The 14081-nt window shown below is 36.7% G+C and overlaps 1 protein-coding gene across 6 annotated transcripts in view; it reads right to left on the bottom strand.

The window, feature by feature from the left end:
* Positions 1 to 791: 791 nt before the first annotated feature.
* RAB27B (RAB27B, member RAS oncogene family) overlaps positions 792 to 14081 on the bottom strand; it is a 145990-nt gene continuing 132700 nt past the window's right edge. For all 6 annotated transcript variants that reach the window (XM_027069005.2, XM_027069008.2, XM_027069006.2 and 3 more), the window contains 3 exons: positions 11108 to 11211; positions 8169 to 8292; positions 792 to 7074 (listed from right to left, as the gene is read on the bottom strand). In XM_027069005.2, coding sequence (XP_026924806.1) covers positions 6885 to 7074; positions 8169 to 8292; positions 11108 to 11211 — 418 coding nt within the window. In that variant the 3' untranslated portion in view covers positions 792 to 6884. The remainder of the gene's footprint in view (positions 7075 to 8168; positions 8293 to 11107; positions 11212 to 14081) is intronic.

Below are 14081 nucleotides of genomic sequence, written 5' to 3'. Positions count from 1 at the left end.
TTCTAAAAGGTTTTCCCTTTCCACATTAAAGACATTGAAGGTCAAGATGGTCTTCCCCCACCCCACCCCCAATACGGAGCATGCTATAACTATTTAAAAATCCTATAAAGCCATTAGGGAAAGCAAGTTCCTAATGACTTGTCATGAATTATTTAAGACGAACCCAGGGGCGAAAGATTCTGCCTATGTGAAACAGCATTACTGCTACCAGGGAGTAAAGTTGAAAGAACAGTGCCAAGGATTTATTTTGCTTGCAGTGGGAGAGTTGTTTATCTCTAAATTAAAAACTCATCATTATCTTGGCAAAGACTGACTAAGTAACATATGGAATGAGAGCAACTCTGGGAACAAGGCAGCCTTTGCAAATGAACATTTAAAAGGAAGCTCTTTGGTTGTGGTCTTGAATTGGTCCTTTCACCAGTCTGGGACTAAGGAAGTCACTACCTCCTGCCTCAGCATTTTATTATGGGGAAGAAAAAGGTTGTAATATGTCGAGGTGCTTACGTACCATGGAATACTTCAACACGTTAACTGCTAATTTCACACACGTATAATTCAAAATTATTAGAAAATTTCCCTTGCAAAGCCCAGTCTTTAAACAAATCGTAAATGAAAAAGTTTAGAGAGATGGATAAAAATCACTTGGCTAAATCCAAATCACTTTTTTCCTAGTTCCTAATGGATACCATTTCAAATATGATACAAGTTCCATGTTGATACTGATTTAATGTTCTTCATGCACCACACATTCAGCTGCAACACAGAAATAAGTTTGCTTTGAGTACACAAGATTACTGATAAAAATGCATTTTTATTTGAAAAAATGTGCAGAAACAATCACTGAATACAGTTCTCCACCATAGTGTTCAAACCCAGACACCACAAAATCATTGGATGCTATGATTTCTGAAGCCACTAGAACTTTGATACAACAAAATTATGATCTAACAGTGTTTGTCAGGCACCACAGTCTACTCAGGGGTGCATAAAGTAAAAACACCGTGTTTAAGGTTTTCATTTACATTCATAGCACTAGACAAAACAGTGGTCTGTGTAGATGACAGACAAAACAATCAAAAGTGCTTAGCCTAACAATGAGAATAATATCACTTAAAGGTAGACTGTCAGAATACAGTGAAGCACTTCAGTGTTATGTTGAACATTATCTATTTTTAATACATTAAGCAGGATAACTTATTTCTCTTAGATAATTTCAGATGCAGTCAGTACCTTTTGCAAGGCTATGGACACAAAAGCCCTATTTGTACAAGGAGGATCTGACCAAGTTGTAATATACTATCTAGAATGTAATTGGACTCCTTGAAAGAAATACAAGATGACATACAAAATGAAATAGAGCTCATAGTTTTTTCAAGAACTTGAGATATATTAAACATTTCCAATCAAATACAACGACTTCAAGTTGCTAACATTTTATGCCTTCCAATACCCACTACTAAAATTGGTGTTTTGTCCCTGCTATGACACTTCTTTTCACAAGTGGTTTAAATTATTACTGTAATTTTTATTACTCTTAGCTTATGATAATAGTGCCTGTTTACAAAAGGGAACATAATTTACAAACCAATTTCTTAGATGTAGTTTCCTTTGATACTGACATGAACTCTATGAGGGACACAGGGTTTGTAAGTTCCATATGAAGAGAAGCCACTAAGATATTTAATGGCACACTCATGAGCCCCAAATTGTTCTTTCTGACGAGTCTCCTTTCTACAATACTAGGTTTCCTCTCAAAGAGGATTTAAAAAAATAACCTGGAGAACAGAAAATTATAAGAATACGTTTACTAGGGACAGACACTATTTTGATATTCCAACAGATATAAGGACAAGAGCCTTTGGTTAAATAAGGGATCCATTAGGTTAAGGACAGACATGCCCACTTCTACAAAATTTGCTAATGATTCTTAAAGACTAAGTTAGTTGAGGGATATTAGCCATGATTTCCGTGACCTGTTGGAAAGAAAAGGAGCCATTAAACAAGTTTGATCGACTCAAAGATGATTTCTTTGTAAGTTTTTTTCTTCAAAAGCTGACACCCTTTTAAATAACCCCACTATTTTGTTACTAATGTTTTTTGCTTGTTTTTTGTTCTATCTATATATGAAGCTAGAAAATATCTCAACCATACACTGTTGGTAAAAGGAGATCTGCAGAGAAGCATCTTTTTGATTCTATTCCTTGAAAAATTAATCAAAATGCAATTTATGAAAAAATTAAGTTCGGATAGAGCAAACAAAATGTTTCAAAGTTCCCACATTTTGATGCCACTAATGAAACATTTGGCGTTTGAATGTTTTTATTAGCTTAGTTCTAAAGGCATAAACTACTTGGTAGATAAAAATGATGGTTAAATATTTGCCATGGATCTAGTTACAAAAACTCTACCTGTTACTAATTCTCCTTTTGTTTTCTACCTAAAAGTCAAACTCAAAGTATGGCCTTCTGTGTGTTCCGCAATATTTAAGAACACTATTCAGGCAACATTTAACTCTAACCTCCCTTTACAGCTTTTCCCCAACAATGTCATCATGTTTGGGTCTCCACCTAAGAATTCTAAGGCAACAAATTTATAAAACTCCTTAGATTTCTAACAATGATTTTATCAGTTCTACTTTGAGACAAATATCGTCATGGGTTTATAAAGCATTGAGACAACATTCATCTCAGATAATACTCTATTTCTGCTTTCCATGTCTAAGAGCTCAGCGCTCTCCCCGGAAACAAGTTTATATCATATTGGTCGAGGATCAAGAAGAAAATATAGTGTTTGGTGAATTCTCTGACAACTTTCTCAAGCATCTTGGCATCTTTAAAGATAACAAAGCTTTCCCTAAAATATTCACAGGCACCAGCCTTCTTTTAATGTTTTAAAGCTTGGTGGTACAGGGTGAAAGACAACTTTTCCATCCCTTTGGCTCACACCAGCTCTCAGAGCTCTCTTTTAAAGAGTTCATTCTCTTAGGAAACCAGAAATTTCAATATTATCTCTTTACAGTTTGAGTTGGAGATGATAACCCCAAAATTCTTCATGGATGAGAATTTTCCTTCATTGTTTTAGTATAATAGACACTGAAGAAAGCATATGTAACCTTTTTAAAAGTGAGCAGAGATACAGAGCAGTGAATAATTTTGTGTCATGGACATAGGTTCCAGGTTCCTACTATACCTAGCTATTCACTATTACACATATTGCTTCTCTTTCTGGCTGATGAGTATGTAGATGAGCTTCATCAAACGTATTGATTTCCACTGGATTCAATTAACACTTTATAGGATATTTTGGCTGTTATTAAATTATTCTTAATGTCGTCACGTAATTCCCTATGGTCAAACTTCTCCCTCTTACAGTGGAGACAAGAAAGATCGGATTAAAACTCTTACCCAGTTCATTTTATTTCATGTGTGCAGGTTGGCAGAGAATAATTTACGCTAGAAGCATAACAAAGACATCCGCTGATACATGGACCGGACTGGCCCATCTGGTTAAGAACAACAGATGAAATGTTTACTTTGCTTTAGAAAATGCTGGTTTTGAATTTTTTTGCAGTGTATAGCTGATAATATGGAAATGATAGCAAATCACTAGAGCAGTTTCAAGAATTCTAAAACTTACGTAGAGACCCACAAGCTCAATTCCTAGCGTTTCGCATTTTCTCTGCCAATTTATGACTTGTGACACCCGTCATACCAAGACGACATGTTTTCTCAGCTATTTTTTGACACAGTTTTCAAAGGATTTTTCTTTTTGTGTATTAGAAGGTAACCTTGTACCTACTCACAGTTGAATCTCAAGCAATGCCCTTTCCGTGAGAAGCTTAGGAGAAAGAGATGGTGGTAATCATCTCCAGATTCCAGTAACATCCTGTACGCTTTGCTGAAGACACCAGGATATCTTTCACTGTATTAGTGTCTCTGTGAGGCCCTCTTCTTTTATGACATCATAGGAACTGTGAGCTATGTGGTTGGAGACAAATTTGGTCACAGAGGTATTCGAGGCACTGTGTTAGAGCAATGTAAACATCAAACTAGTGTAAGCACTCCAGAAGTGATTTCTATATCAGAAAGAAGTTTCATCTACATTTTAAATATTTCCCCAAAATACAGTATGGGGGTTTACCAAAGCATTTGGGAGATAATAATAACAGGATACATCTGGGCTAAAAATACATGCTGTTTTGGGTTAAAGGAGGTATGCAATTCTTTAAAGCAATCTGTATACTAACAAGAAATTTCAAACCAATTTGAAATTATAAAATGGATTATACATAATTATTAATTCTGAAATAATTAAGTGAAGGAATTTCCAGTAATGGTCACATAGAATTTGGGATCAGATGTCAAACTTGTCAGAGAAAATATTTTTTTAGATCAAGTACTTATTTATAAGTAGGATGCTATTTTAGTTTCCTTGTCTTCTTTAGATTTCCTTCCTCTTGAGAATGCTACCCAATAATTGTTATTTTTATAGGCATAGTTCTATAATTATGGGCATCATCGCCCTCTGCTTCATGCTACATCTATCAAATAATGATCTTAAAATAGACTCCGAAGAAATTCTTGTGAAATAACTGACAATGACAGAATCTTGGCAAAAATAAGTCAATCATATAACTGGAAAAAGAATAGAAACCAAAAACAAACAGCAAACAAAAACAAAAACAAAAACAAAAAACCAAATCCAAAATAGAATACCTTTAGGATTTTATAAAGGCTAAACATTCCCTATTACGGAGATGCAGGGGACATCACAATTCGAATCCAAAGAAGAGTTGATAAAATGACCATAGGAAGTTTGCCAAATTTTGCCACAGCAATGATTATATTGCTTCTTCTCACTTTACTCTCAGTTAAAACATCTTTGAGCTTGGCTAATAGCTTCCTATCCCCATGGCTCAGGCACTGAGGTCACGAAGAGCATCGTAGAGAAAAACACCATTGGAAGGAACACCCAAGCAGGATGGATCTTAGAAGCTGGCCTTATGCTGCAGAAGTCAGAGGAACTGAGCAATTAACACTGAGAATTTTGCAAGAACATCTTAGACAATCCTTTGGATCTGTGTTCCTAAAACTGAGTCAATACCAGATGTAGACCTTAGAGAGAGGCTCAAGGGGAGAATGGGGGACTTGGATTTAGGGTTCCTAATGTTTGTAATTTAAAAATATACAGAGTATGGCAAAATGAAATTTAATTAGCAAATTTTATAGGAAGAGGAACCATCCTATCAAAATTATATACTCATGATAAAAAGAGAAAACTTGAAGCGTGATGCCTTTGTTATAGGTAAAACTGACAAGTATTTAAATAATCGTTTAATAGGAGTTCCTTAGGCTTACCATAAAGATAAAAAAAAAACAATGTAATATCAGTTTAGACACAATACTAAGAATAGGACAATGGAAAATATGTTTGTGATGATTTTTTTTTTAAAAAAGGCAGTTTTATGTGAAAAAATAAAATGATTAACCAACTTTTTAGAGATAAGATATAGCTCCACTCTTTCCCTACCCCCAAATATACTTCAAAGGTGGGTATTTTGCCTGAGGCGAAATGAAAACAAATGTTAAATATATTGTTTTATGGCATGAGGTATCATCAATTGTTATGTGATGAATGACATGAAAATTCAGAGCAAGCATAAAACCATCCATCATTCTGACGTTGTTGCTCTACAAAGTGATACACCTGTATTTCTACAATTGATTCAAAGCCAGGGGTGGGTGTGGAGGGTAGAAAAGTGATTCCAAGTTTCCATTGTTTTTGTAAATTAAAAAGAAACACACAACTATTAGTCACTTTTTCTTTTCATATTGCTGACATATTTTATCTAAAAAAACCAAGTAAGGCTAAATAGTTTTTCTTGACTGCATTTCTAAAGAAATAAAGAAATTTGGCAACCTTTAATTTCTCCTCATGACCATTTGCTAAGAAAAATGAAACGTGAGACTGAACAATGAACTGATTTTCAAAATTTTGTTTGAAAGGGAAACCTCTGGAGATTCTCTTAATCCCAAGTGATAATGTCAACTTCTAATTGGCTTGGGTGAAATTTGGCTAAATGACTCTTCCAGACATCTGTAACAGACACATTTAATTTCATTTGTCCAAATGCCATGTTATCATACGTTCATTTTTCTTCCAGGGCATTTCTTTTGTACTTTGTCATTCACAGTCCTGTCCTTGTCTATTTGTCATTTATTAAGAATATAAAAAGGACATTAATATACAATCTCCCATATTTTAGCAGAAGTCTGACTTTCACACTCTCATAAACTTATCAGCAATTAAGCCATCCTAGGACAGCTTATTGGGTGTGCATAGCCATGTCATTCTTAACGATCGATTTAGATTTCTTTATTGGGTACCCATTTTTAGCAAAATATGTCCCCCCAATGCAAAACTAAAAGGACAAATCAAATTCTATATGAGAAGTAAATCCAATCTTTAAGAAAAAAATTGTCTTTCTATATTTTCCCTTTACTGGCCTATCCCTTTCCCCCATGTGACATGGTAATTTTTGTTGTGATTTAAAACTCACAGATAATCATCTTGAATACTTTCTTATCTACTCATCTTCTTTATAAAAACACACACACACACACACACACACACACACAAATTGAGCATCCATCATAGTGAGACCACATTAGGAAATCTCTGATCTTGTCTGGAGGGGCCTCAGAGACAACTGGTCAATCCTTTGAACACTGTTGACTATTCTGGTTTCTTAAAATAGATTTTTCAGGCAGAAAAGCAAGATATGCCAGTATGCATGTTCTACTCAACAACAATTTTGTGGTTTGCCGCTGTTTTGGGAAATAATATTTGGGTGGGGTTTTTGATGATCAGTTCCTATGCAGGGACTAGCAGCCACATTTCTTCTCTGCTGGTTTCTCCCCATCTAGCTTTCCCGAGTTTCCACCGTTGACGGTGTCAGGGACTTGTGTCTTCTCTACACACTGTTCCATTCGCTTCATTATTAAGTCCAGAAGGGTTTCCACAGCTTTCTCCACATTCTGGCCAGTTGCTGCACTTGTTTCAAAATATGGTATGCTTGAATAGAAGAGATGACAAATATTTTTGTGAGGAAGAAATCAGAAAAGACACAACAAGATGTACAAATGAGTCACACATGCAAAAGCATGGCTGGCTGAGAGACTGTGAAATAATCAAGATTTTGCCGGCTGAGTTGGAAAGCATCCTTGTTTTTTCTCAGTGAGTAAAAGCTGGTGGGCTGCTTTTTCCTATGGATATCACCAATTTTATGGACAAGGAAATGGATACAGGAGGTACTCAGGAATTTGAAGCTAATGCATTACCACTGTTTCAAAAAAAAAAAATTAAGAGGGTAGGAATACCTAAACTAGTGGTAAATATTACCATTAAAATATCATTTCCCTTTTAATGAATTATCTGGAAATAGGACTTAGAAATTAAGCAGGCACTGAATAGGATATACATGTAAATAAATAAGTCTATATTTATTCGGAATCAAAAGTTTCAAGAAAACATATTTTCAAAGCCCTCAAGGAGAATTAATTCTTCAGTAAAAAATTGGCAGAGAAGATGAAACTGTTTTAAATTTGAAGTCTGTGGTGGAACTCAATTTATAATCACAGGGGGGTATTTAACATTTTTGTAATCTGCCATTTAAGCTCAGCTTTGATGAGGATTACATTATGTGCATGTTAGGTATTATTTCTTAGAGTTTTACAACTATTAGTTGAAAGGCAGTAGAATATAGTGTTGAAGATCATGAGCTCTGATCTCAGACTGCCTGAGTTGAATTCAAACTCTGCTACTTAGCAGCTACCGGACCATCCATTGGTTACTTAATCTTTCCATGCCTCAATTCTTTGTATCTAAAATGGGATGACTCCAGATCTCCTACATATGGTTATGAAGGGTTAAATGAGTTAAAGTCTAGGGACAGTTGTTAGCACATACTAATTACCCAGCAAATGTTAGCTGCTATTACTATTAAGTAATTGGTTTGAAAGATCCCATACATTCCCCTGAAAGATCTTTTTCATTCATGTGCCAGTATTGATTCAAGGGGCGTCCTCCTAGTATCAGCCTTATATCCCTGCTCCATTACTAAGCAGCAGTGTGCAAGATTAGATGACATCTCCACGTAAGTGACTCACCCGTATTTGTCAGCCAGGTCCCGGGCTTGCCTTTCATTGACTTCCCTCTGGTCTGGCAGGTCTGCCTTGTTGCCAATTAATACTATATCTGGATTTTCACAATAAGCATTTGCTTGCAGTTGGCCTTAGGAAGAAAGCAGATGGACCCAGCACGTTAGTTATAAACAAGTGATGTCTAATGACTGCTCATACTTCAAATTCCTTTTTTTTTTCATACTTCAAATTCCTAAACTAATTGTTCACCTCCAGCTTGGCTGCCTACTGGTTATATTAGCCAAGTTACTCAACGCTTCTCAACTGCAGCTTCCTCGTTGGTAAAATGAATGAAGATAACGTCTCACAAATCGCAGATTGTGATCATTAATAATAATTTATATGAAGCAACTATATGATCACGTATCAGTGCTCTTCTACATCTGGGGAAATGGACATACTACTTCATACTATTTGTTCCTCAAGTAAAAGTAGAGATAACAGAACAGGATTTTTTTAAGTTTATTTATTTATTTTGAGGGGGGTGGTGGGGAGGGACAGAAAGAGAGGGAGAGAGATAATCCCAAGCAGGCTCCATGCTGACAGTGCAGAACGTGACATGGGGCTCACGCTCACAGTGAGATTATGGCCTGAGCCCAGATGAAGAGTTGGACACTCAGTTGACTGAACCACTCAGGTAAACAGGATTTTTAAATGTGTAAGTTTACTCTTTCCTTTAAGAGACTGCTACATTTCTATCTCCTGAAGTCCAAGGTGATGATCTGTAAGAATAGAATGTTTCTGAACCACCACAAGTTCAAGTTCATGGAGAAATAATTTTAAGACAGGTTTTTCTCTTTTCTCTTTTCTCTGTTCAAAAGAGAGAAGAGAGAAGGAGGGAAGGAAAAAAGGATGGACTGGAGGGTTGGGGGAGGAAGGGAGGGAACAAGGAAGAAAGAAGGAAGGAAATAAGAAATCTATCAAACTATGTTTTTAAAATTACAGGGATTACTTTAATTTCTATATCAAGAGATGCTGTATGAAACTTTGCCAAGGAAGAAGACAAGGCTTACCCTGTAACACTAATTATTTGGGTGTTAAAAATTAAAGTGTTACGAGACATGCCAATTAATTATCTTAAATCCCAACAGTATCCTTCAGGAATTTTTTTTTTAAATAAGGAAGAATTTTATCTGCCTTGAAAAGGTATGAATAAGTCATTCTCTGAAAAAAATCTAATCTTATTGTTTATCTTCTCAGAATCTAATAATACCATGAAAATTTGGATAAAGAAATACAATAATAAACAGAAACAGAGACAGATTCTAAGATAAACACTCAACTGGAAAAGCAATTAACGAAGTCAGAATTTGTTGGTATTTTCCCCCATGGTAGCAAGTGCATTATTGAATTTGCATTTAAAGCAGTTACATATATTAATTATAAATCATATATAATAAGAATAAATAGATATTTTTCGAGCATCTATTCTGTACCAAACACTATTCCAGGTTTTGGACTACTGCAATGGAACAGAGCAGACGAAGCACTTTTATAGAGCTCCCATTCTAGTGGAAGAGAGTCAAAATGACAAGTAAAGAAATATATAATATAATGTCAGGTGGTGGAAGTGACAAAAGGAAATAAAATGTACATTGGGGAAATACAAAGTAAGGAGGAGTACTAGTGTAGACGGTGGTCAGGGAAGGCTTCCTCCAAGAGATAAATTAGGTTTGAACAAAACCTTGAAGGTGATGAGAGAGCTAGCACACTCCATAAACAGGAGATGAGAAATCAAGGCAGAAAAAAATCAGAAAGTTCAGAAAGTTCAAAAGCCACAGGTAGGAATGTGCCTTTTGTCCCTGTCAGCAAGAGAGACTTTTGGCTGGAGGCCAATGAGCTGGGGGAGAATGAGAGTAAATTACACAGGAATCCAAGGCCTGATATCCATGGCCTTGCAGGTGAGTGAAGGAGTCTGGATTTTATTCTAAGTGATTTGGGAGGTCCCAGAAAAACTTTGAGCAGGGAAATAACATGATCCAATTTTTAAAAAAATATCACTCTGGCCATAGACGGCCCCGACAAATCTAGAAATGATAAGACTATCACTAGTCCCATAGGAACACATATATATATATATCTATGTATATATATGTATAATGTGTGTATATATATATATATATATATACACATATATATATATGTATATATATGTGTATAATGTATAATATATATACATTAGGATCAAAATTCATGTTTGTAATAAAAATGCAAATGAAATATTCTCTTTAGTGCTATATCAATTTTTAAAAAAGGAAATCAAATGCTATTTTCCTGGGCTGACATATATCAATCTGTCTTTAATAACTGATTAGGCTAGTTTTAACTTAATGTTATTCCTAACTTTCTATTTTTCTATTCAAAGCTTCCTTACATCTGAACATTTTTTCCAAAAATGTAAAATTCCCATGTGAGATGATTGACACACTGTATCTTATCTTCACATGGCTGGTCTGCTCTGGAGCAGTTTCTCACCAAATTCATCCATTGGTTAATTAATCCATTAGTTAACCCATGCACAAGGGCACACATTTTTAGGTGTCAGTGAACCCTCTCAGAAAACACGGCTGCTTTTCCCTGTCTCCTTTCCAGATTAGATGTGGTAGCTTACATAGTTGTAAGAAGTCTTTTAAGACTCATTGGATAAGTGGAATTAATAGCCTTTCAATTGCAATTATAATGACCTTGAATATAGGTGGTGATAGAGCTACATAGGCTTCTTCTAAGATACAATTCCAAGTCACCTTAGGTGAGCCACATTAAGGCCATCACTTTGACGGTGAGACAGGAAATACTAAACTCATGAATGCTCAAAGTTAATCTGTGGAACCCAATCTGGTTTCTTGTCGTGAAGCAAAGAAGCTGGGGCCCAAAGTGGCCAATGCAAGTTAGTTGATCCCACTTACTCATCCAGTTTCTGACATTCAAGAAGCTCTGTTGACTGGTGAGGTCAAACATTAATAAGAAACCCATGGCATCTCTGAAAAATGCAGTTGTGAGGCTCCGGAATCTGCCAAGAAAACACAGTGGATAGTTCTGGAAGTTAGCCCACAAACATATTACGATGACAATACACACAACACTATTTTCCTTTGACATGTGAAATCTCCATGGCATCCCTTATGGATTCTCCTACAGAAGGAGAAAGTGGGTAGAAAGAATGCTAAAGGGTCAGGGGAAGACATCTGGTTGTAGACATTTTTTTAGGACCACATCCTGGCTTTATGGTCTAGAACACTTATATACACTGAGTTTGTAACATTCAATCACACACTGACTTACACAGCCCCTTGGACTTGTTGGGCCCCTTGTTGGCTCATGGATATCTTATGGTCCACAGGTAAAATAGAAGCCACTCTCAAATGGGGACTTTAACTTAAACTTTTCAATCTCCCTTGTCTGCGCCTAGAAGAAAGTTTGGCACTCGGTAACCTAAAAATGAATGCCCATGATTACAAGCAGAAAACCACAACTTGTTAGCAGCCGGAGATGAGGTTCTTTTGCAGGGAAAAAACAATGTTGGTGAGAAAACTCTTTTAGAAGCATTCTGGGGGTAGAGCTGATTTTGAGTCTGACATCCATGTCTCAGGAAGAAGAGGGAAAAACCACTGAAGAAACGAGAAAGAGAAAGATGATTAGGGGAAGAAAGGCAAGGTCAGAGGGACATAGTAGGTGGAGACAGAAAGCAAGAACACTCATCTCTAGTAGAGGATTTTGAAGAATATACTCTGTCACATACGGTATAAAGACTTTTTTCCTCGGCTCCTACCTCCTCCACCCAAAGCCTTCAGTGAAATTGAAGGTGTACTGAGATACGCTTCAATGTTAAAAATGGGCAAAACCAGAGACAACACAGATGGAGCAGAGAAGGTTTGGGCTATATTGATACAGAACTGAATTTGGAAATAGGGTTTTAGAAAGGCACATAACTTTGAAATACAGAATACCACTTCCTATCCTAAATGTCCTCCTAATTTTTGGACTCCTATGTTAGCCTATTTGTAGATTCTTTGGTTTCCCTGGAGTTCCACTCTCAACCCCTTCCCGCTCTACATACATTCACTGAGTAATCTCATCCATTTCCCTGGCTCAGTTACCACCTATGTGTTGGACCCCAAATGAATAGGTCTAGATTTGTCCTGCCCTTCATGCTGCATGCCCAATTACCTGTTGTATGTTTCCAGTTGGAGGAAACTGAAGCAACTCTAACTTCCCATGTCTAAACCCAAACTGGCCCCTCCTCCTGATTTCTTCTTCTGTCAATGCATCATGATCCTCAGTGATGCCACAGCTGTTCTTTCTCCTTCACCCACTGTATACAATCACTAAGCATCTCCTGACCTTCTCATTTCTGTCCACCTGCCCTAGTTTTGGACCTATTATCTTTCCCCTGAATAACTTCAACAGGCTTCCTGTCTCCAGTTTTGTTTGGGACCCTCCCCTTCACTGATTCCTTCCCCCTGGTTATATAAATCCTCTGCTGAAAACATCTAAACAATGATGCAATGCTCTTAAGATAATGACTGAACTCTTTCATAAGCTGTCAGGCTCTGCATGAACTGATCCTCGCTCATCTACCCTGCTTCATCTCCTGACTACCCACAGGCATACCAATCTTCTTTTAGTCCTTAGAAAGTTCACTCTCTCCCCTGGGCTCCCACACACGCTGTTCTTCCTGTGGGTAACCTTGCCTTAATGCTTCCTCGATCTCCCGCCTCTTTAACCTGTTAAGACTCCCTCACTCATACATTATGTATGAGTGTGTGTATGTGTGTGTGTGTGGATGTATATGTATATGTGTGTGTATGTATATATATCTATATATCTATATCTGTATATCTATATATCCATATATATATCAGAAGACGTATCCCTTTTCCAAGCAGCCTTCCTAACACCCACATCTGGCTAATGGGTTTCTCCTGGTGCACCTGCTTATCACCCTTTGTTTTCCTGACACTGCCCTAAGGCTATATTGCAATTGCTCCTTATCTATTCAAATGCTACCCTAGCCTTGTAAGCCCCAACAGGAAAGAAGTTGTATTTCTAACTTGTTATCCATTACATTTTCATGGTCTTGAACATAGTATTTGCTCATGAAATGTTTGTCAAATTAAGAGAAAAGTAAGTAAATAAAGAGAATAGTAAAGGATATAAAATTATTAACGATTTCAATGACTTCAGTAGACAACAATCTTTTTAATACCAAAGCAAGGAGAATAGGTATTTTAATGACTTTATTCCCAAATTTGATTTCTTTAGTAAGGCATTAATCATGATAACTATGAAATACCAAAAATTTTACTCAATTTTTTTTCTTGTGGAATTGCTCCTACCAGTTGCTGGAAGCTCAGAGATTATAGAGCTTTTATAAAAGTTTTCTTTCTCTTTGGTGACTAGCTGTATTCATAAAATTGTCTCCTACTCAGCCACAATAGTGTGGTTAAGACAACTGCTTTCTGTTCTCTTTGAGAGAGAGAAAGAGAGAGAGAAAGAGTTGTGTATGTGTGTCTCATTTAAGGACAAGACTGTGCCATATCCCCCTCTCATTGTCCATAGCACATGACAAAGTTAATTTTAAAACATGTTTGCTGTACAGATTTCATTGGGACAAACATTTCTGCATCCACAGCAACATGGACAGGACACTGTTATTCTGCCACAGGCTCATATCCTGGACCATTCTGCCCAGCACCCTTGTTATCCCCCCCCCCCATTCTTCCCAGGGTTACTCCAGGGGAAAGGTAATTGACTTCCAGTTTTACTCACCAATCTCATTTTGTCCAGTGAGTCAGTAGGGTGGGGAAAGCTAGACCCACATAACAAAACAAACAAAAGAAACCGATCCCAGAGTCACATTATTACTCTCTCCCTCACTGG

The sequence above is a fragment of the Acinonyx jubatus genome, chromosome D3 (genome assembly GCF_027475565.1).
Source record: "Acinonyx jubatus isolate Ajub_Pintada_27869175 chromosome D3, VMU_Ajub_asm_v1.0, whole genome shotgun sequence".
NCBI lineage: Eukaryota > Metazoa > Chordata > Mammalia > Carnivora > Felidae > Acinonyx > Acinonyx jubatus.
This window is presented reverse-complemented; position numbering and strand designations above follow the sequence as displayed.